Source organism: Silurus aristotelis (genome assembly GCF_946808225.1).
Source record: "Silurus aristotelis genome assembly, chromosome: 6".
NCBI lineage: Eukaryota > Metazoa > Chordata > Actinopteri > Siluriformes > Siluridae > Silurus > Silurus aristotelis.
Window position 1 is genome coordinate 31,396,523 of NC_139579.1, and position 23,217 is coordinate 31,419,739.

At 36.4% G+C, this 23,217-nt stretch overlaps 3 protein-coding genes and 1 long non-coding RNA gene across 5 annotated transcripts in view; all 4 read left to right on the forward strand.

Annotated features, from left to right (window-relative positions):
- Positions 1–6,047, forward strand: part of stac (SH3 and cysteine rich domain) — a 66,087-nt gene extending 60,040 nt beyond the window's left edge. For both annotated transcript variants that reach the window (XM_083544783.1, XM_083544784.1), the window contains 3 exons: positions 129–180; positions 285–422; positions 1,747–6,047. In XM_083544783.1, the coding sequence (XP_083400909.1) occupies positions 129–180; positions 285–422; positions 1,747–1,845 (289 nt within the window). In that variant the 3' untranslated portion in view covers positions 1,846–6,047. The remainder of the gene's footprint in view (positions 1–128; positions 181–284; positions 423–1,746) is intronic.
- Positions 6,048–9,539: 3,492 nt separating this feature from the next.
- Positions 9,540–12,250, forward strand: gnly (granulysin). Its single transcript, XM_083544957.1, has 4 exons — positions 9,540–9,677; positions 10,910–10,983; positions 11,079–11,165; positions 11,853–12,250. The coding sequence occupies exons 1-4, from the start codon at positions 9,635–9,637 to the stop codon at positions 12,033–12,035; spliced, it is 387 nt and encodes a 128-aa protein (XP_083401083.1). The 5' UTR covers positions 9,540–9,634; the 3' UTR covers positions 12,036–12,250.
- Positions 12,251–15,556: 3,306 nt separating this feature from the next.
- LOC310727519 (uncharacterized protein) lies at positions 15,557–18,619 on the forward strand. Its single transcript, XM_083544050.1, has 4 exons — positions 15,557–15,844; positions 16,627–16,733; positions 17,477–17,566; positions 17,766–18,619. The coding sequence occupies exons 1-4, from the start codon at positions 15,790–15,792 to the stop codon at positions 17,913–17,915; spliced, it is 402 nt and encodes a 133-aa protein (XP_083400176.1). The 5' UTR covers positions 15,557–15,789; the 3' UTR covers positions 17,916–18,619.
- Positions 18,620–19,679: 1,060 nt separating this feature from the next.
- LOC310728168 lies at positions 19,680–22,878 on the forward strand. The gene is made up of 4 exons (XR_014534203.1): positions 19,680–19,758; positions 21,212–21,324; positions 21,457–21,537; positions 22,502–22,878. It is a non-coding gene; the product is annotated as an uncharacterized lncRNA (long non-coding RNA).
- The last annotated feature ends 339 nt before the right edge of the window (positions 22,879–23,217 follow it).

Sequence of the window (23,217 nt, forward strand, 5' to 3'; positions counted from 1 at the left end):
ACACACACACACACACACGTATCACTGTAGTTTCAGGGACTGAGTCATCTAAATATGACTCTGTGTGTATTTCTAACAGGATGTAGGTTTTCTTCTCAGGATTTTGCTCCTTTGCTTATCTTTTCCAGACCTGGAGATCGGATCATACTTGCAGACAACTCAAACGAAGATTGGTGGAAGGTGAATGCTGAAGTGTTTTTCCATGACACATGGTTTGGAATGAGATCTATTATATCTTCATCATTTGACACAGATGTTTGTGTTTTTGTTTGACATGGATTTAGGGCATGATCGAGGACAGAATAGGTTTTTTCCCAGCATCCTATGCTCACTTGGTGAGGGAAGGCGATCGGGTGTTCAGGTGTTACCGTACGTTTATCGGCTGTAAGGAGCAGGGACAGATCACCATAAAGGAGGGACAGGTGAGTCCTCTGTCCAATAATACACACTTTATGGACAAAAGTTTGTGGTATGTGGTTTGATTGGTATGTGCTTCTTTTTGAACATCCCATTCCACACTGGGTCTCTATTTGCTCTTATAATAAGCTCTATTCTTCTGAGAAGATGTTCCACTAGATTTTGTGGAGATTTGTGGAGATTCATTCAGTATTTTTGTTTTATCTCATTATTCTGATTTATCTCATTAATTTAAGATATTATCTCATTTTGACATAAAATACACCACAATCTATCAATAAAACAAACAAATAGTTTATTCAATATAATTTACAAACTTATCCCATATGTTTTTTTCCAGATCTTCAGCAAGTCAGATGTTACTTAGCCTAGTGCAATTTATATGTCTAACGTTCGGTCATTTACCTGAATTATTGACAGTATTGAAAGTAAAATAATGAGATAATATCTTAAAATGCTAAATCAAAAGTGGTAGATAATATATAAAAATAACTTAATAAGTTAAAGTATCATGATACATCAATAAATTACTAGGTCAAAATGATGAGATAATAAAAAAAACGTAAAAATTAATGAGATAATATAAAAAACTAAACATTAATGAGATAATACTGTGAATTAATGAGATAGTAGTACATTAAATTAAATTGTAATTAAAATAATAATTGAAATAATATGATGGTAATAAGAAATTAATAAAAAATGGAATATAATAAGATAACTTGAAAAAAATTGTTGTACAGTTAAAATGATGAGATAATATGAAGTAAATATCAGACAATTTTTAGATTTTAGAATTATGAGAGTTACCAAATAAACAGGAGATGAAATAGCAAGATCATATTTTAAAATGAGAAATTACTCATTCAAAATTACAATTCATAAGTCAAAATCATGAGATAATATCCTGAGATAATGAGTTAGTAAACTAGAATCATGAGATAATGTCCTGAGATAATGATTAAGTAAGCTAGACTTATGAGATAATATCCTGAGATAATGAGTTAGTAAACTAGTCTTATGAGATAATATCCTGAGATAATGAGTTAGTAAGCTAGAACCATGAGATAATACATTATATTGAAATAATGAGTAAGTCAGAATAATGACATAATATCCTGAAGTAATAAGTTAGTTAGCAAGAATCTTGAGATGATATCTTGAAAAAATTAATAAGAATCATGAGGGCCTTGCGCAAGGGCCCAACAGTGGCAGCTTGGTGTTGTTAGGACCTGAACTTATGACCTTCCAATCACAAGTCCGATGTCCAATGATTGAATTGGAATGATTCTTCTAAACAGAGGGGATGCTGTTTATTGTCCATTTCAGATTTGTGTAAGCGCTGAGGACGAGAGAAACGGCTTCATCCAAGTCGCCAGTGGAAAGAAACAAGGCTTCGTCCCCTGCGACGTTCTGGAGGACATCTGAAAAAATCAGAAAGAGAAAGTAAGAGATGAGCAGGACAGGAAAGAAGACGCTCTTTCAGGAAACATGAAGCTGAGCCTTTCCAGTTGGGATCTTCAGGGTTTCTTCTTCATCTCTGGACAGGACGTGGATGAATGTAGAGACTTCACAGAATCACTTTCTTGGGATTAAGAGATTTCAAATGTAATAGTTCGAAGGAAACGATTACACAATGCACCAAGGCTAACCTAAAGAAAACGTGCTCAAAACTAAGTACACCCTGGAGTCGAAAAGATCAGACAACCAGATCATTAAATGCTGTTTGTGTGATACATTTATTTTGAACCATTTCTCTCTATTTTTTATTTTATGTGCTATTAAAATGAGCAAAAAACGCAAAAACACTCGTGACTGATCGATCTGCCTGACAGGACGCATCGGGCGTAACACAGATTTGTCAAGTGGGTTTTTCAAAAAACGAGGACTTGACGGCGAACAAAGACAAAAAAAACTTCATTCTCAACAACAAAAGACACAAAACATCATTTTTTGACAGAAAACCCTCAAAAAATGTCTCCGGGGGATTTCGAAATGACGCTTGTGATGGAGGAGTTCTGTGCTCTGCACTGCCTTTAATCCGTTTGAATAGTAATTGTAGATCATGCTAATAATAATGATTATAATAATAATAAAAATAATAATAATAAATGACTTTCAGATTAGAAACCAAAATCAGCCCATTATTTATTATGCTTTATTTAAAAAATTATATATTTTTTTTTAAATGAGTGTTGCTCCAACTATTACTCATACAACTTTATATACAATATGTAATCGTTTTACTAATTTTCATAATTAATGCTTCTTCTAGGACATAAATCTGCAAAAAAAAAAAATGTACACAAGGAATATTTTAGCCAAAGGTGTGTGTGTGTGTGTGTGTGTGTGTGTGTGTGTGTGTGTGTGTGTGTGTGTGTGTGTGTGTGTATTTAAGCAACTATTTTATTATATGTTCTCAGAGGACAATACTATAGAAATAAAACCTGGATATATTTTAGCCAATGTGTAGTTTGTAGCAGTCCAGATTTACTGTCCTCTAGAAAATAACTCAACTCACAGTCTTTGTCTTAATAACTGGCAACAAAAGTAAGTACACCCTCAGCGAACGTGTAAAAACTGTGACCAAAGTGTCCGTGTTGTGTGTGGAGCACATCGTTATCCAGCACTGCTTTAATCCTCCTGGGTGTGGAATTCACCAGAGGTGCACAGGTTGTTGCTGGGATCCTCTTCCACTCCTCTATAATCATAGAGCTGCTGGATGTTCCACACATGACGCTTCTCCACCTCAACTTGAGGCCCACAGGTGCTTAATAGGGTTCATGGATGGAGACATTCTTGACCACTCCATCACCTGTAGCTTCCTCTTGGCGGTGTGTTTAGAGTTATTATTATTTTGGTTTCTAAAGAAAGGGCTTCATGTTCTGCATCAGAATTTCATAGTACATATTGGAATCCACGTTTCCCTCGATGAACCACAGTTTCCCAGTACCAGCAGCACGTATGCAGCCCCAGACCATGATGCTGCCACCACCATGCTTGACTGTAGGCAAGACACAATTTTCTTGGTACCCCTTTCTTGGTTGCCACACATGCTGGACACCACCTGAGAGTATCTTAGTCTCAATAGACCACAGGACATAGTTCCAGTAAATAATGCTCTTGGATAGCTCGTCTTCAGCAGACGGTTTGAAGGCTTTCTTGTGAGCAGCTTCAGAAGAGGCTTCTTCTATACAAGCTGACTAATCTAAAATATGTCCAAGTTTCATTTCTATAGTATTGTCTCTTGGGAAGACATAATAAAATGGTTGCTGAAATGTGAGGGGTGCATTTACTTTCGTAAGATACTATATCATATATATAGATCAGGTTTGTTGTCCATTTTTATTACACATTTAAACAAATCAGACTTATTTTATATGAAATGTTCTCCTGTAAAAAGCATTCCACTTCATCATCTTCATGAAATTTTTCCTTCGGTACCCCAGTGCACAAAGCCAGCTCCATGAAGATATGCTTTACATGGCTTGGAGTGGAAGATCTCCTGTTATAGGGCTCTTAAACCTATTGAACATGATGAACGTGAACGCTGACTGCAGCCCAGGCCTCCTCACCTCACCAACATCAGTACCTGACTTCACTTAATACCCTTGTGGCTGACTGAATTTCCACATCTCCACATAATGTTGTGGAACATCTTCCTAGAAGAGTAGAGGTCATTTAAATAGCAAAGGGCGACTAAATGTGGATTGTTCGAAAAGAAGCACATACCAATATTATAGTCAGGTGTCCACAAACATTTGGCTCTATAGTGTAAATATTACAAGTATAGTATAATACAGTATTATCTGGCAACCTGCTTGATGAAATGTAGTGCAGTACGGAGTTGCATTGTGAGTTTACTCAGTGGCCAATCAAATTGTATTTCTGCCCATGATGCTGTTTAACTCCGCCCACAAATCAATATGTTTGTACAGGAAAACCTGGTTGAATTTTCTGGTTTACACCAAACATATAATACTATTAGAGAGAAATCAGTTCAGAAAATAAGGATTGGGGAGTTGTGGAATTGATAATGTTTGATAATTCGCATGAAACCCAAAGACCGTGAAATAAAATGAGGAGTAATAAAGCAAACTAACACCTGAACATTCGCTAGAAATTGAGCCATGACACGTGTATTTACCTGCATTTGTAGTCACCTAAGTGCTCGTGATGGGAGTTGTAGCCCTGAGCTGTATTGGCCACAACTATGACACGAATGCTAGCTAATTCCCACGCATGTAATCATGCTAACATCCAAACTGCACTGGGAGACACAGAGCATAAAAACCTCATGAGAACTCATTGCCCTGTGTGTAGTGGAAGCCGTGAATTTCACACGTTTATAGTGTTAGTGCAAGTTTCCGGGTGTGAAATGGCTAAATGGGAAACACTACAGTGTCATGCTACAGTGCTAACACAGGGAGACCCGGAGCTTGACGCTCACTCTGGTGATTACAGCGATGTAGCATGAAGACTAACACGATTCTCAATATGGAAAATGTAATCATACGCTTTCAGAAGGCAAACTAACACATGCTAATCTAATCCAGCTAATATTTGTGGAGATTAAAGTGAATGGAACGATACAGTGGAAGGCCATCAGGGTCAGCAAGGCCTCTTCCGCTTGCTTAAACTCTAACGGAATCACTGACTTACATTTTAATGTTTTTTTTACCATGAATACGTAAATTATTCTTTATTCCATAACGTTTCTCTAAGTGTAAATTTGGGTTAGTTTCTATCCATTCAGATTCGATTCATCACATTGATTAGACGGTCAGAGAGCGCACTAGTCAGAGCTCACAACCCACTTCTGTAGCAAACTGCACAATCTCAAATATATTCCTGTGGATATAATAGCTGTTGGTTCATTCCACAACGACTGAAGGAGGAGAAGAAACCGATTCATATACAAACCATATACAAAACAGTTTTTTTATTAACCATTTATACTTTACAGTAGAATTTGCACTAAAAGACACAATTTGCCTTTATTTCAAATCCCCAGGAAAAGTGGCTGCTTCTGTTAGAAATGATGTATGTTGGCAGTGCAGTTGTGGCTCCAGTGAAAGGAGACGTGTTGAATCGCTTTCATTGGGTTTCTTGCTTTAGTAATGACATTCATTCTCTTCTTATGAGATTCCTGTCTGTGATGCTGCGCTCCGTTATACTGGGTTTCTCTATAATATTGGTGGTTTCTACAGCCGTGGCTTCATAATGATGAAATTAAGAGTTGGATTGATTCAGGCAGGACACCACTGAAGGTCTGGGAATGAAATGTACCGTTCAACACTGCAATAATATGAATTTAAGATTTTTATGTTGTTCTAGTTCATCAATTTGACCACTAGAGGCCCAAAGTTGACTAATGCACCATCAAGACACCTTCAGTGTGAGCATACTTTTAACTCTCTTTCTCTTTTTCTGAATGTGTGTGTGTGTGTGTGTGTGTGTGTGTGTGTGTGTGTGTGTGTGTGTGTGTGTGTGTATGTGTGTGTGTGATACTTTCGGCTGAATTATTCCAGTGTACACCACTACTCCGCCGTTTTCTGATCATAAAGACGTAATCGACCTTTTCCTGTACATATTTGATGCATAAAATTAAAGTTTATTTATTGATCTCAGAGTGTCTCGTCTCCATCACTGTCAGCTCATTACCATAAACTCATTATCATCCAATCAATCGATCAATCAAAGTTTCAAACCCATCAAAAGACACTTGGTTTTTGAATGGCCTTGTTGTGTGTCATAGTTTGTGAATCGTATGTTAGAAATATGTATAGATTTTTTTCTAGGAAGTCCATGCTACTGATTGTCTATCAATCCACACACAATAACACACACACACACACACACACACACACACACACACACACACACACACACACACACACACACACACACACACACACACACACACATTACCTCTTAAGTGTGAACATTAGATTACAGCATGTGTTCAGATACTGCTTCAAATGTTATAGATGTAAATTTATACGGCTATTTGTGTGTGTGTGTGTGTGTGTGTGTGTGTGTGTGTGTGTGTGTGTGTGTGTGTGTGTGTGTTTTCTCATCGCTCTCAGGCACAGAGTGTGTGATGGGTCTCACAGAACAAATAATGAGTGTAAAGACCTCCTGCTACGCTGCACATCTGCCTAGCATTACACTTCACCGGTTTCATCTATCTCTTTATTGCTTAAACACACACACACACACACACACACACACACACACACACACACACACACACACACACACACACACACATTCTAGCACTGTATCATTTTCACACATCGCTGAGTTTAACATTCGGTGTGGATTCAGAATAGCTACCGTAGTGACGTTTCTTCTAAATACTCTGTTTATTCGATTTTGAACAGAATTAAAGCGAAATCTTCACAGGAGCTCAGACTCTTTAGTGCACACAACATATACAGTCCCTGACAAACGTCTTGTCGCTTGTCTATTTTGTAGAAACACCTGCTATTAACCTGACTTTTAATTAATCAAATTGGTGTTAGAAATAGCTCATATGAAAAGCTAAAACCATCCCAAATGATGTTTAATGCACTGAAATACATTAGTTGTTTCACTGAAAAAAGATTTATCATTTAATCAAGACAGAAAGGTCAAATTTTGGCAAGACAAAAGTTTTGTCGCCTATACAAACAACAAATTTACTGCAAATACAAAAATATGTCTGCAAATTAAGTAGTGGTGCTGTGAGATCCAAATTTAATATCTTGTATGACTTCCATTAGCTTGAAGGACTGCATCCATGCGGTTAGGCAACGATTCATACAATTTATTGATGAAGTCATCAGGAATAGCAAAGAAAGCATTCTTGCATGCCTCCCAGAGTTCATCAATATTCTTTGGTTTCGTCTTCTATGCTTCCTCTTTCATCCTACCCCACATATGCTCAATGATGTTGGTGTCTGGTGACTGGGCTGGCCAATCCTGGAGCATCTTGATCTTTTTCGCCTTGAGGAACTTTGATGTGGAGATGGAAGTATGTGATGGAGCACCATCCTGCTGCAGAATTTGGCCTCTTTTATGGTTGGGAATATAAGAGGTAGCTAAGCTTTATTGGTATTTTAGACTATTGATGTTGCCTTTCACCCTGCAGATCTCTCGCACACCCCCATACTGGATGTAACCCCAGACCATGATTTTTCTGCCACCAAACTTCACTGTTTTCTGGGTGAATCTCGGATCCATGCGGGCCCAGTAGGTCTCCTGCAATATTTGTGACTGTGGTGTAATTCAACAGAAGATTCTACTGAAAAATTGTCAAAAACGTCTACAGTCTCTTCAAATCTTTTTTTTATCCTCTGTACTTGATGCTGAGACACATTGAAGGTGTCTGCCACATCAGCAGTGGATCTGGTCTTCAGCCTCTTAATAATCAAAACTTTAGTCTCAGGGTGAATCTTAGGCATGTTTGCAGAGGTCTAGTTGCAGTTGATGTGAAGGTCTAGTGTACTGGGGTTCTTTTTATAATATACTGGGGTTCTGTGAATATTAGTATACTTTTTGACAGTTTCGTTTTGCACTGAAACATTATTACAAAAGCTGTTGGGATTAAACAACGTTATGGAACGACGTTTTGTGTAGTACGTGAAAAAGTGATTGGTACGTGCTTCTTCTTGAATGTCTCATTCCACATTCCGTCCCCATTTACTGTTATAATAACCTCCACTCTTCTAGGAAGATGTTCCACTTGATTGTTTTGTGTGTGCTTGTGGAGATTCATTGAGCTAAAGGGTGGTAGTAAAGTCAGGTACTGATGTAGGTGAGCGTTCACGTTCATTCCGAAGGTCTTCCATAGGATTGAGGTCAGAGCTCTAGAAGAGGAGAACTTCTACTCCACGTCACCACTTCAAAGCCACATACAATTGTGTGCCTCCAACTTTGTGGTAACAGTTCGGGGAAGAAGCACAAGACTGGAGAAGTCAGGTGTCCCAATACTTTTGTATGTAATGTACATGCACGAGTATCTGACTGTACTTTGTGTACTGTAGATTTTCTGTGCGTTTTTTTCTAGTGGCGGGCCGTGCATTTGGTACCTGGGCCTTCAGTGGGGTCGTACCAGACTTAATCCACCTCTTAATACCACCACTATCATGTCACAATAATAGAAACCATCAATACAATACAAAAACGTAATAAAACAACACGTGCATTACAGAGAGAGAGACATTTCACATATGGAGGTGAAAACCGACTCCGAACCTCTACACTACAACCACAACTGTGCCACCTACAATATCTGGAGCAGTTCAGAATCAACATCTGTCTAATAACATGACAAAAACATTAAAATGTAAATCTAATCCAACCTAATTACCAGAGATGCAGACTCATAATGTGCAGCGCCCCCCAGAGGCTGTAATCCAGTGGTACCGCTCGTATTCATTGGTCTGGAAGTGGTGAACAAACCCTTTCCCGGGCTGAGACACGCTAGCTAGCTTCAGGGTGGCCGACCTCCTCACCAGGAAAAATGTATTTTTAAGTATGTCCGAGATTGAATTAATGTCCCTTCTTCCGTAGATTGGCTGTAACAGTTTTCCTCTGACCAACCAATCGGAGGACGGAAAATTGCTGACGCTATTCTGGGCCAGCGAGCTGCCCTGTGAGGAAAAACCGGAAATCTGATTGGTTAAAGAAACAACGATATTGCTAATAGAGACAAAGGTAAAAAGGCCATCAGTACTGATTCTGAAGGTTCTGGGCAGATTAGATTGACATGGCAGCACATAGAGGCTGAAATCTGTTAGGACAAAAAAATCTACCATCCACATAAACGTACTGGAAGCAGTGCAGCCGAGAGAAACGCTACGAAATGAAGAGAATAAACTGCTGGGAATAAATGTATACGATTTCATGGATAAATATTAAAATTTAGGTTGTAAATGTAGATCAGTGCTTCTGATAGTGTTTAGGTCAGCAGAGAAGGATTTGCTGGCCCTGACCGCTACTACTGTATTTTTCAAAAAAGGTGTTGTTATTTTTTGTGGTAAATTGTAACACTATCCAGAGTGCAACAGTCATCACTAAAACTGCAAGAACTCAGCATTTGTTGTTGGTTTAACAGTGAAAGCAAAAAATTACCTCAGGTTTCCTTAAAATTAACTATGAGTACCAATATATAAATACCCTCGGAACACAGACATAAATACAAGGCAGGCAGCGGGAAAGAGAACAGAAGATGACGGCTGTTTTTCAGTTTGGAGTTTTGCTTCTGCTTTTAGGTAACTGCTTTTTTTTTTTTTCAATGTTTTAAAAAATAATAATTTATACAATGTTTTAAAAACAAGATTGAAAGAAGTTAAAAATGTCTCTACATTTAGTCTCATTTTATAATATACTCCTCTTCTGGGAAGATGTTCCACTGGATCTGGTGGAGATTTGGAGTGTGTGAGATTCTTTCAGTCACAAAGCTGGTAGTAAAGTATTGATGTAGGTGAGGGTGAGGAGGCCTGGGGGTGCGGTCAGCGTTCACATTCAACCCAATGGTGTTCAATAGGGTTGAGAGCTCTATAGCAGGATGATTTGTGATTTGTGAACAGGGGCATGCTGGAACAGGTTTGGGTCTCCTAGTTTAAGTGAAGGGGAAAATTTCATACAACAGCATCCAATACTATAGTGTGCCTTTAAATTTGTGGTAACAGTTTGAGAAAGATGCACATCTTTTTCCCAAAACAGCTTAAATTTTATTAAACGTCAGCACTAAAATTATTGGCACCTTTGCACGACACGAGGCAGTGCCATTGCTTTTACAAAAATCACAGTAATTCATTTCTGTGCAAAAGTTAGCAGCCATTTCAATACATATTTATTTGTAAAGCGCTTTTAACAATGCACATCGTTTCAAAGCAGCTTTACAGAGATATAGTGGTAATAAAAGCATGTCGAAGTTTGCTCCTAATGAGCGAACCAGCGTGGACTGTAGTGAGGAAAAACTCCAGAGATGCCGTGAGGAAGAAACCTTGAGAGGAACCAGACTCAAAAGGGGAACCCATCCTCATCCTCAGCTCATCTTTCATTATAGTTCCATCATTGTTGAGGTGTGTAGGAGATGTAAATGCAGCCTGTAGTCCTGAGTCAGTGTAGCAGACTCTCAATAACTACAGTCCAAATCCATTCTAAGTTCCTGAATCTCATCTCCTTCCAGTGCAGATCGTGTTCTGGTACTGGAGTTCACTCTTCCAGTTCCAGGCAAAATGGCATTTTCAAGATGTTAGGAGTGTGCAAGGGTGTGTTTGTGATAAAGTATGTCAACGTGTGTGTGAGTGTGCACCATGAATAACACAATTGGTATGGGCAAAAGTATAGACACCCCTAAATAATATTTCAAATCAATACAAATTGTCAAAGGTCTGACACTGGAGACTCCTTCCATAATCGTTCTTCATAAATCGCTCTTCACAGAAGCTAAAAAAAAAATATTCTTCGGATTTAATTATTTTTTTATAATTAATAGGATGTGTGCAGTGTCAGGGGCAGATCTTCAACGACAACAGCCTCGTGATTGAAACCTATGGACGCGACGTGCAGGTACGCAGAAAGTTCGCTACTCCGTTTAGTGGATCATTGGATCATTGAATAAACGATATGATGATACATTTCTGTCGTTTCTCTCTTCCGTGCAGAAAATAAACGGTCCCTTGTTGGGCTGTGATATATGCAAGAAGGTTTTGCAAAAGATCTTCACTTCTATTGGAAAACAACTCTCAAAGGTCAGAACACACTTTAACCAGGTTGTTTTGTGTCCTCATTCTGTCACTGGATGTAATTTTTTTTTATTATTGAACAAATTTTAGCATCTTGAACGCGATCTTTTGTTGGTCTCGTGTCTCGTTTACACATTAAGTGTTAGTTAAGTGTTTCTGACCACACAGACAAACCCATTAGTGGTACAATGATTGGAATACAACATTTTTATATCATAGTTTTTTGATGGGGAAAAAAAAAGGAATTTTGAATTTTTCTTAGATTTTTTACCTCTAAATTAGAATACACTGCATGAACAGAAGTTTGTGGACACCTGACATTTGTGGACATCCCATTTCACATGGAGTCTCCATTTGCTCTTATATAAACCTCCACTCTTCTAGGAAGATGTTCCACTAGATTTAATGGAGATTTGTGGAGATACAAGGAATTTTAGTAAAGTCAGGTACTGATTGACTAGTTGAGAAGGTGAGGAGGTTCCTGGGGTGCAGTCAGCATTCACATTCATTCCAAAGGTGTTCAATAGGGTTTGGGGCAAATTTTCTGCTACAGTATTCGAAGATTTCCTGAGTGCTCTCAACTTTGTGGGGACAGTTTGGCAAAGGAGCACATATGGCTGGAAAAGTCTGGTGTCCCAATACTTTTGACTGTAATGCACACATACGAGTATCTGACTCTACTTTTCCTTGTAGGACAGCATCGACACGGCTCTCAACAAAGTGTGCCAAAAATGGAAAGCGATGAAAGTGCTCTGCGAGAAGTTCATCAAGAAATACAAAGGCGAACTGGTTCGCGTGATCACGTCTGCGAAAAACGCACCTGCAGCCTGCAAACAACTCCACCTGTGCAAAAAAACATCAATTTATTCCCCATGAAATTTTTTTTTTTTTTAAATGTCCACACACTTAATGTTTCACCAATGTAAAGGTGAGAAAAAAATACTGTAAAATCTTCAATAAATGTAAATTCTTTAAATATCTCGACTGAGCTGCCAAATCTAAACTTTAATTAATCTATAAATAAAGATGTATTCATTGTTATCAGCTGTAACAACTGATGATACTGATTTCATAAATGTTAAAAAAATAAAGAAATAAATGTTGAGGTTCCGTGCATTTCGCAAAAAAATTGAATAAAGTAATTTATTTAGCAAAATGTTTCAGCTGTTGTTTTATCTTTTTTTTTTTTTTTTTTTATTTATTCGAAATATTAATTCTTAAATATTGAAATTTATTGCTCAGCTGTAGTATATATACAGTGAGGAAAATAAGTATTTAAACACCCTGCTATTTTGCAAGTTCTCCCACTTAGAAATCATGGAGGGGTCTGAAATTGTCATCATAGGTGCATGTCCACTGTGAGAGACATAATCTAAAAAAAATAATCCAGAAATCACAATATATGATTTTTAACTATTTATTTGTATGATACAGCTGCAAATAAGTATTTGAACACCTGAGAAAGTCAATGTTAATATTTGGTACAGTAGCATTTGTTTGAGGTCAAACGTTTCCTGTAGTTTTTCACCAGGTTTGCACACACTGCAGGAGGGATTTTGGCCCACTCCTCCACACAGATCTTCTCTAAATCAGTCAGGTTTCTGGCCTGTCGCTGAGAAACACGGAGGTTGAGCTCCCTCCAAAGATTCTCTATTGGGTTTAGGTCTGGAGACTGGCTAGGCCACGCCAGAACCTTGATATGCTTCTTACAGAGCCACTCCTTGGTTATCCTGGCTGTGTGCTTCGGGTCATTGTCATGTTGGAAGACCCAGCCTCGACCCATCTTCAATGCTCTAACTGAGGAAAGGAGGTTGTTCCCCCAAAATCTCGCAATACATGGCCCTGGTCATCCTCTCCTAAATACAGTGCAGTCCTGTCCCATGTGCAGAAAAACACCCCCAAAGCATTATGCTACCACCACCATGCTTTACAGTAGGGATGGTGTTCTTGGGATGGTACTCATCATTCTTCTTCCTCCAAACACGTTTAGTGAAATTATGACCCAAAAGTTCTATTTTGGTCTTATCTGACTACATGACTTTCTCCCATGACTCCTCTGGATCATCCAAATGGTCATTGGCAAACTTAAGACTTGCCTGGACATGTGCTGGTTTAAGCAGGGGAACCTTCCGTGCCATGCATGATTTCACACCATGACGTCTTAGTGTATTACCAACAGTAACCTTGGAAACGGTGGTCCCAGCTCTATTCAGATCTTTGACCAGCTCCTCCCATCTAGTTCTGGGTTGATTTCTCACCTTCCTTAGGATCATTGAGACCCCACGAGGTGAGATCTTGCATGGAGCCCCAGTCCGAGGGAGATTGACAGTCATGTTTAGCTTCTTCCATTTTCTAATGATTGCTCCAACAGTGGACCTTTTTTCACCAAGCTGCTTGGCAATTTCCCCGTAGCCCTTTCCAGCCTTGTGGAGGTGGACAATTTTGTCTCTAGTGTCTTTGGACAGCTCTTTGGTCTTGGCCATGTTAGTAGTTGGATTCTTACTGATTGTATGGGGTGGACAGGTGTCTCTATGCAGCTAACGACCTCAAACAGGTGCATCTAATTTAGGATAATAAATGTAGTGGAGGTGGACATTTTAAAGGCACTAACAGGTCTTTGAGGGTCAGAATTCTAGCTGATAGACAGGTGTTCAAATACTTATTTGCAGCTGTATCATACAAATAAATAGTTTAAAAATCATACATTGTGATTTCTGGATTTTTTTTTTAGATTATGTCTCTCACAGTGGACATGCACCTACGATGACAATTTCAGACCCCTCCATGATTTCTAAGTGGGAGAACTTGCAAAATAGCAGGGTGTTCAAATACTTATTTTCCTCACTGTATATACATATATATACTACAGCTGATATATACATTTATGTTATGCTATGTTTGTTATATATTTATGTATTTTAATATACATAAATTACATAAATATACAATAAATGTGTATATATATATATAAATGTATTGTATATTTATGTAATTTATGTATATTAAAATGCATTGTATGGCAAAACATTTGTAGACGTCTGATCATAAAACTGGTATGTGTGTCTTTCTGAATTCCACATTTGCTGATATAATCAGCTCCACTCTTACTGGGAAGATGTTTCACTAGATGTTGTGGATATTTCGAGGAGGTTCCTGGGGTGCATTCAATGTTAAAATTCATTCATTAATGTTTAGAGATCTATCACAGGAGATCCACTCAATGCTGGAACAGGTTTGGGTCCCCTAATTCAATTAAAGGGAAGATTTTACAAGGAAGAAGCACATATGTCTGGGAAAGTCAGGTGTCCTGATACTTTTGTATTTACAGTGTATAAATAAAGTCTTTCAGTAACTTCAGAGACTTAAGACTTCATGTAAACTGTAAGCAGATTCAGTTTAGATTCAGCAATTAAGCATAATAGCCGAATAGAGTCAATGTTCAAGGAAAAACTCCATGGGATGGCATGAGGAAGAAACCTTGAGGAACGAGAAACCAGGCTCAAAAGGGGAACCTCATCCTTATCCTCAACACCGAATGTTCCATCATTGTTGAGGTGTTCATTGCTAGACGCCTAAACGCAGAACTGTTCATTCAATCCTGACCACAATGTAGCAGAATGTTGATATTCATTACAATCTAAATCCACCCTCAAAGTTCTTGAGTTGCTCAGGAACTTCATGGATCTTTAGGCTGTGGAGGTGAAACCATCTTTAGCTGCACAAAGTGTAATTGAAGAGAACTCCATTCAGATCTGACGAGAAGAAAAGCACAGGAACACTGGTCACAGTATAGTGGTGGCAGGGAGAGAACGTTTGTGTATTTGTGACTTTTTTGTTTATTATTTAAAGCAAAAAAACTTTTTTTTTTGTTTTGTTTTTTTAGAATATATTTTTGGCATCATGGCACCTGTTAGTGTGTGGATTTATATATTATGCCGCAGGTGAACATTTTGTCTTCAAAGTTGATGTTAGAAGCAGGAAAAATGGGTGTAAGGATTTGAGCGACAAATTGTGGCGTCTAGACGTCTGGGTCAGAGCATCTCCAAAACTGCAGCTCTTGTGAGATGTTCCTGGTCTGCAGTGCTCAGTATCTATCAAAAGTGCTCCAAGGAAGGAACAGTGGTGAACCGGCGACAGGGTCGTGGGGGGGCGAGGCTCATTGATGCATGTGAGGAGCAAAGGCTGGTCCGTGTGGTCCGATCCAACAGACGAGCTCCTGTAGCTCAAACTGCTGAAGAAGTTCATGTTAATAGTGTTTCAGCAGTGGACCAACGGGTGGTCATAATGGTGTGTCAAAAATGTATATTTTACTGAAATCTTGTAATAGTGGTTTATACATAAAGAGTTGAACGTCCTTGTGCACATTTGATTCTTGAGATTGCAGGATTTTTTTTTGCAGTTATTGTTTTCAGTCAAGAATTTCAAGCGTCGTGTTTTCAGACACATCCACGTGGTTCTTGTCATTTATCTACGTCACATTGAGGAACAGTGTAACTTCTGTGAGACTCAGGGGAGAAAGAGAGAGATAAAGAGAAAAAGGGAGAGAGCGAGAGAGAGAGAGAGAGAGAGAGAGAGAGAGAGAGAGAGAGAGAGAGAGAGAGAGAGAGAGAAAGAGAGAGAGAGGAGCATAATGAACATGCCAAATCGTCTTTCACTTTGTCTCGGATTTCTTCTGGTGTTCACAGGTGAGAGTTTGATATCGATATTTAATAGTTCCATTTGTCAGGCAATTTTTTGGGGAGGAAATAGATCAGGGTGGGTGAAGATTTTCTTACAACAGCAGCAGAACTGTAGTGCTTTATTCCACATATACAATTCTTACCATTTTAGCTTCATTAAATAATAATTCACAATTGATAGTTAAACATTACTTACATTACAGCAGCTAATCTGTATGAGCAAAGGTTTATGGACACCTGACCATGCGCTTTTTGAACGTCCTATTCCACATTTAGTCCCCGTTTGCTCTTATAATATCCTTCACACTTCTGGGAAGATGTTCCACTAGATTAGTAAAGTCAGGTACTGATATGGAAGAAGTGAGGAGGGTGTGTTCCTGGGGGTGTGGTCAGGGTTCACATTCATTAATTCTTAAAAGGTACTCAAAAGAGTTCATAGGTCTACAGGAGATCTTCCACACATTTCCAACTCATGTAAAGCATATCTTTATAGAGCTAACTTTGCTAACATGCACGGGGGTATTGTCATGCTGGAACAGGTTTCGGGTCTCCAAGATCGACTTAATTAAAAATTTTCATTAAGTGCCTCCAAATTCGTGGTATCAGTTTGGGAAGGAAGTACAGAAAGGAAGTCGGGTGTCCAAATACTTTTGGCGGTACACTGTAGAAACAGGTAGTTATCGAACTTGTGCGTCTTTTGAAATAAATAAAAGGCCTCGACAGGTGCGGCGTCCACGATTCAGCACGATATCATAATGTAGCACATAATAATACGTTTACATTTACAGTAATTCTGAAGTGTGAGAGCCGTCGTCATGAGAATCGAGAACGGATGGAGACGTTAACGCTGCCTGAACTCGGAACCACCACACATCCCACCGGAAATTACTCCCGGGTACATTTTATAACACTCCACTCTTCCACTCTACACATGCTACAATTCAAAAAGTGAATGTTGTGTACATGTGACTGGACTGATATTAAAGACTATATGGACAATAGTATCAGAACACCTCAGTTTTCCAACCGTATGTGCTTCTTCCTCAAACTGTTACCAAAACGCTGTACACACGATCGTATCGGACGTCTTTGGATGCATGAAATTTTTCCTTCACTCCCTGTGCGCAAAACAAACTCCATGAAGATATGCTTCAGATGGTTTGGAGTTGAAGATCTCCTGAACCTTGGAACCTCCTCACCTTATTTACATGAGTACCTGACTTTATTACGAATCTCCACAAAATCTAGTGGAACATCTTCCCAGAAGAGTGGAGGTCATTATAACAGGACATGAAGACTCAAAAAGAGGCACATACCAATCATGTAATCAGGTGTCCACAAACTTTTGTGTCCATGTATAGTTTTTTTATTCAGGTAGAAATATGAAAAAATGATATATATATATTCTAGTTCAAATAAAGGGAAAATTTCCAGCTTTGTGGTAACAGTTTGGGAAAGATGCACATGTGGAAATCAGGTGTCCCAATACTTCTGGTATATCGTGTATAAATGGAATAAATAAGAGTTGGAGGATAGAATAAAAAATTTAAATGAACAAAATTTTATTGGAATAAAATAAAAATAATTTGAAGTAAAAATTTCCTTCTTATTTTTTGTTTTTGGGTTTTTTCTCCACAGAACGGAAAAGTCAAAATTCCCGGATCTTGTTTTCTGTGCAAAACTATTATTAAGGGTCTGTTCAACTACGTTAGTAAACGATATTCACAGGTAATTAAAAAACTCTTTCAAACGTTATTTTGTGCGTGCGTGTGTGTGTGTGTGTGTGTGTGTGTGTGTGTGCGTGTGTGTGTGTGTGTGTGTGTGTGTGTGTGTGTGTGAGTGTGTACTCAAATATATTCCTGCAACTTGTAAAAATCTCATAAAACTCATAACAACTCATAAAAAAGTTGTTGTTTTTTTTCTCCAGGAAACGGGCAAGCTGTGTTACAAGTTTTTACCCAAGTACCAGAACATTTGCCTCACTCAAGCTTGGAAACTTAAACCCTTTATAATGAAAAGGCTTTTCCCAGCTTCTGCACCGGAGATGTGTGCAAAGTACCGGGCGTGTAGATATTGAGATAAATAATTTTTTTCATATTTATGATGAATGTAAGCAAATAAAAAATCTTTCATTTCAGTTCATTCATTTTTTTTTTGCTGTAAACTTTTGCGTTTGACTGAGAAAAGTTTAATTATTATATATTATTATTTTATTATCCTATTAACCTAATAATGCTTAAACATTTATGCCGATTTCTTTTTGTTTATTTATTTATTTTTAGCAAAACAAAATCAATATAAATATTCAGTATGTTAAAAATATATCAGAATAAAATAATAAAAAATTAAAAAAACAAAAAACAATAATATTCAATGGAAAAAATGTTAAAACAATCAACAACATTAAAACAATATAAAATATTTTTCAAACATCAATGATATAAAAAAAGTAGAAACTTTTGTAATAAAACTAATCATTTAAAATGTGTTAAAAAAAAGAAACGTGTACATTTTCAGTCATTAGTTCCGTTTTTTTTTTTGTAGTTGTTTATTTTATTTTTTTTGCATTTTTCATCTGAACCATGCAACCATAGAGATATGTAAAATATTTCCAAAATATAAAATGTTTGATATAAAGTGATGAGATAAATAATGGCTTGTGTTTTGTATAGTAAAATTTTCTCAATACAGTCTGTCATTTCCCTCTATAATATTGGTGTAAAATCTCAATTTTGTAAATGTTTTGAAAAAGTTGCTATTAATAAAATTGACTTTCGGAAATGAACTGAAACATACAAACACAGTATTTATTGAATTTGATTGAGCATTTTATGATAAATAGATTTTTTTGATGTTTTTTTTGTTGCTATTTTATACTGCAATGGTTTCTTTTTTGAGGGGAATAAACTTTTGTTTTTGATTATTTAAATCAAATTATTATATAATGTTTGATTATTTATTTATTTATTTATTTATTTATTTATTTCTATTTAGTTGTGCAGTATTTTCCACTAAAACACTGATTATAAAAACACTAGCACCTTAAGAAAAAATAAAGCAACAAACGTTTACTTTATTTGTTTGCCAAATTTTTTAACTGAGCAAACAAAAAAGCCCAATTAAAAAATACTGGATTTTATAATTTACCACTTATAGGGCAAACAATTCAACCAACAGTGGTTAACCCCCTTTTTGTGCATTAAAACAAATGCATCATATATATATATATATATATATATATATATATATATATATATATATATATATATATATATATATATATATATATATTTATATATATACACACACACAAGAAAATTATTTCTGTTTAAAAAAAAACAGTACATTTATATATATATTTATATACATACACACACATACACATACACATACACACACACACACAAATATATAAACTGGCCTGTGGTGTACTATATGTTGAAGACACCCCCCCCCCCCCCCCCCCCCGGTTTAAACTCCAGTCACCCCAAATTAATCGTAAACTCACTGTGTGGTGTTTCACATGTTCCTCTTTCACAAGTCTGTGTGGGTTTTCCCTCAACCTCGTTAAAACATGCTGATAAATTGACTGTCTTGAGGAAGGGTGTGTGTGTGTGTGTGTGTGTGTGTGTGTGTGTGTGTGTGTGTGTGTGTGTGTACACTTTGCGTAGAACTTGATATTCCCACCCCGCTGTCAGAAGTACAGCCACGAAACATCAACATCAGCAGATCTGACGTTTGGCGAGTGGTTTAACGTCTCTGCAGGTTAGCCTTCGTGGTTATTCTAAACCAGATCAGCACATTTACACAAGTCTACAAACCGAAAAAAAACAAAACATAAATAAATTACACATTCAATCAGAAGAGGATTTAAAAAATGCAGGTGGTGTTCCATGTGGTGCTTCTTTTGCTCTGCTCAGGTAATAAAACCTTTTTATTCCCATTTTCATTGCTCTCTAAATAACTTTACAGTGGTACTTAAGTATATGTAAATACCATACATTATCATTGGAATTATAAATAAATAAAAGTGCTAATCAAATGTTTAAATACTGCATGACTGAAAAAAGGGTATTAGTAAAGGCAGGTACTCTTTCTGTATATTCATAAGATATTCATATTAAAGTTTAGTGAAGGAAAAGCATCTTGAAATTAAAATACTCTGTAAATAACATATAGAAATAATTATTCTATTCATACTTTTAAAAAAAGATGTATGTAAGTAAAGTAACAAGGCAAAAAACATCTTACTGTCTGAGTGAGATTGAAAAATGAAATTGATCTGAAGCTAAAATTGGAAATGCCATTCACCAGCTACTGGCAAATAAACTCGAAAATATTCATACAGGATTCAGAAACGTTTGCGTGTGTTTATTCTGGCAGTGTTGAGGATAAAAGATTGTATTTATTTTAATTTGTATCTCTTGTAAAACTCGCCAATGATGCTCTTCACTAGTTGAAGATTTCTTTACCATTTAGTTCAGTGGGATTGAGGTGCGGTGACTGGGCAGGTCGTTTCATGATAAATATCACTCCAGACGACTGTCTGCTCTCATAATAACACTTACGGAACTCGGTGAAGTATGGAATGGTTGCCATGTTGGTTCCTTTCACTTTCCGGAATAAGTTTCCAAAGTCTCTGCTACAAAACAACCCCAAATTCTACAGTACTTCTACTGAATTCTATTAACTTCTACTTTACTTTTATTACACTTTTAATGAAATTCTACAGTACTTCTACCAAACTTCTACTGTACCTTTATTGTATATAATTAAATTCTGTAGTATTTCTTCTGTACTTCTACTGGTCTTTGATTGAACTTTTACAGAACTTTTTTCTTTACTTTTATTGTACTTTAAATGAATTTCTACTGAACTACTAAACCTTTAATGCCCTTTCAAGTCTGCTAACATCTTCTCCAATGTTATCTGTCTTACAAAAATTCTACTGTTAGAGACAAAAATGTCCAAAATCTTTCCAAATAACTTTTTTCCACTGATTTACTGTTAATTTTGAGTGCTTTTGTCTTTTACCGAGCCGTGGAGACAAAAGGAATGTGGATGTTTCTCAAAAACAATGAAAGGTGTTTTCAAACTTTTTACAATTGTAAAAGTAAAACAGATATGAAGCACTCAATACATTTTTCTCGAGTATTTCCTTTTTTTCTTTTACATTTCTGTTTTGGAAAGTTTTTACTTAATATTATAAAACATAATGTTAGATTACATGAACTCATTTACTTTCTTGAACTCCAGTTTTCATGACAAGTTGAACATTAAACTCCACTTTATAAACTTTGAACAAATGCAAATGTGGTCTTGAATTCATTTTCAAAATATACTTTAACTGATAACATGAAATTGTTCGAACAGATATTTTGCATAGCGAGTTTTTTCCACAAACTACTCAACCGAAGTACGAAACAGGAATGTTACAGGAGAGTTACTATGTGGAGATGACGCACAAAAAAAGCAATCACACCGAGGTACATGAAGCAGAATATTTTAACTTTCTTTAAATATCATTCATTTCTGTTTGTCTGCTGTCTGAAAAAATCTTTTTGGATGATTTCTGACAAATTTACCAACGGCTCGTATTTTGTTGTGTCGTTTTCCAGGATTCACAATTTGTGAAGTGTTTAATATGCAAGAGAGCTGTAAACTCAATTATAAAACGACTTAAACACAGAATTCAGCAGGTAAATGTGCTCACTTTATTTCACTATAACTTCATTATTACTTTATAATCAGGTAAGATGTCTCTTCCTCTATCACCCAACTCTCAGCATCAAATGAAGTACAAATCAAATAAAATGAACTTTTAAGTGCAATTGAGTTTTACCATCATATGACAAACATTTTTTTTTATAAATTATTTAATAAATATCATTAATTTATATTATTTATATCATTAATTTATTGATTAATTTTGTATATGTTATTTCATTTCACCTTGGTTGATAAAATCTGTAATGTCAGTTAAAGTACAGTAGAAGTTCCGTAGAAGTACAGTAGAACTTTATTGGTAGTTTGGTAGAAATTAAGTAAAAGTTTAGCATATGTACAGTAAAAAAAAATCTCTAAGGTTGTGTACAAGTTTTTCTGTATTTTTCTGTACTGTCATTAGACTTCTAAAAGTAAAGGACATTAGAAGTTCAGTAGTAGTCTGTAAAGTTTAGTAGAGGTTCAGTAGTTCAGTAGAAGTTCAGTCAAAGACCAGTAGAAGTTCAGAAGAAATACTATAGAATTTCATTTGAGCTATAATAAATGTACTATATAGGTAAAGTAGAAGTTTGGTAGAAGTACTGCAGAATTTCATTAAAAATGTAGTAGAATTCAGTAGAAGTACTGTACAAATTCAGTAGATTTTCAGTAAAAGTACTTTAAAATTTCAACATGTGTGTATAAATAACCCAGTGAAAGCATAGCATGAGAACATTGAAAGTTTAATAGAAGTACTGCAGAGGTTTGTTGGAAGTGTTTTAACAATACAATAGAAGTTCATGCTCACAACAGAACAACTAACAGAATTTAATGATACATCAGTTGTATGTGTCAGTATGTGTTAGTTGGCTGTACCACAGACATCAGACCAAATATAAAAGTATTGGATTACAATTTTCTTTATTATATTTTAATTTCCTGCCTCTTTTCCTTTGTTAGAAGACGTTTATGTTTTGCTTTGGCTTTGTACCACAATTTCGATCCACCTGCCTCAGTCGTTGCAAAAAATTCGGAGGTTATCTTATAAAGGAGATCTTCCCAGGGGGTGGAAAAGGCACGTGTCAGCTGATGGCCATATGTTAGTTCGACATCTTCACCACTGATTTCCTGCAAACTTTACAGAAATTCAAACAAAGTGTAAAATAAATTTTCTTCACTATTTATTATTGTATATATTATTTGGCTGTTTGGTTTGTCATTACTTTAATGTTACTGAATGAACTTTTTGTGATCTGTAAGCAAATGAATCCTGTTTCGGTTTGTGTAAAAAAAAATAAAAAATGAATACATAATATTAAACAAAGCTTTTTAATGAACCCCAGAGTCTCCTGTTTACTGTAGAACATTAACCGTAGCAACAATATAGCAACTGCCTGAACACAGTTAAAGTAGTTCCAGTTGGGGAGATTTTTACTTTAACTTCACTAGATTTTAAAGTAAAATATCTTACTTTTTACTCCATTAGATTTTGTGAAATCTTGTTCCTCTGTTTTGAACTCGTTTTGATTGGCGCTCGGTGTATCTACTGATCATCAACATACAGTTCAGCATCAGTTCAACAGCAAGCAGAACATTTAGAGAGGAATAAATGATGAAGAAACTCCAGACTCAAACTAAATTATTTACATGATTTTCTAAAGTGATTAAAAAGAAGG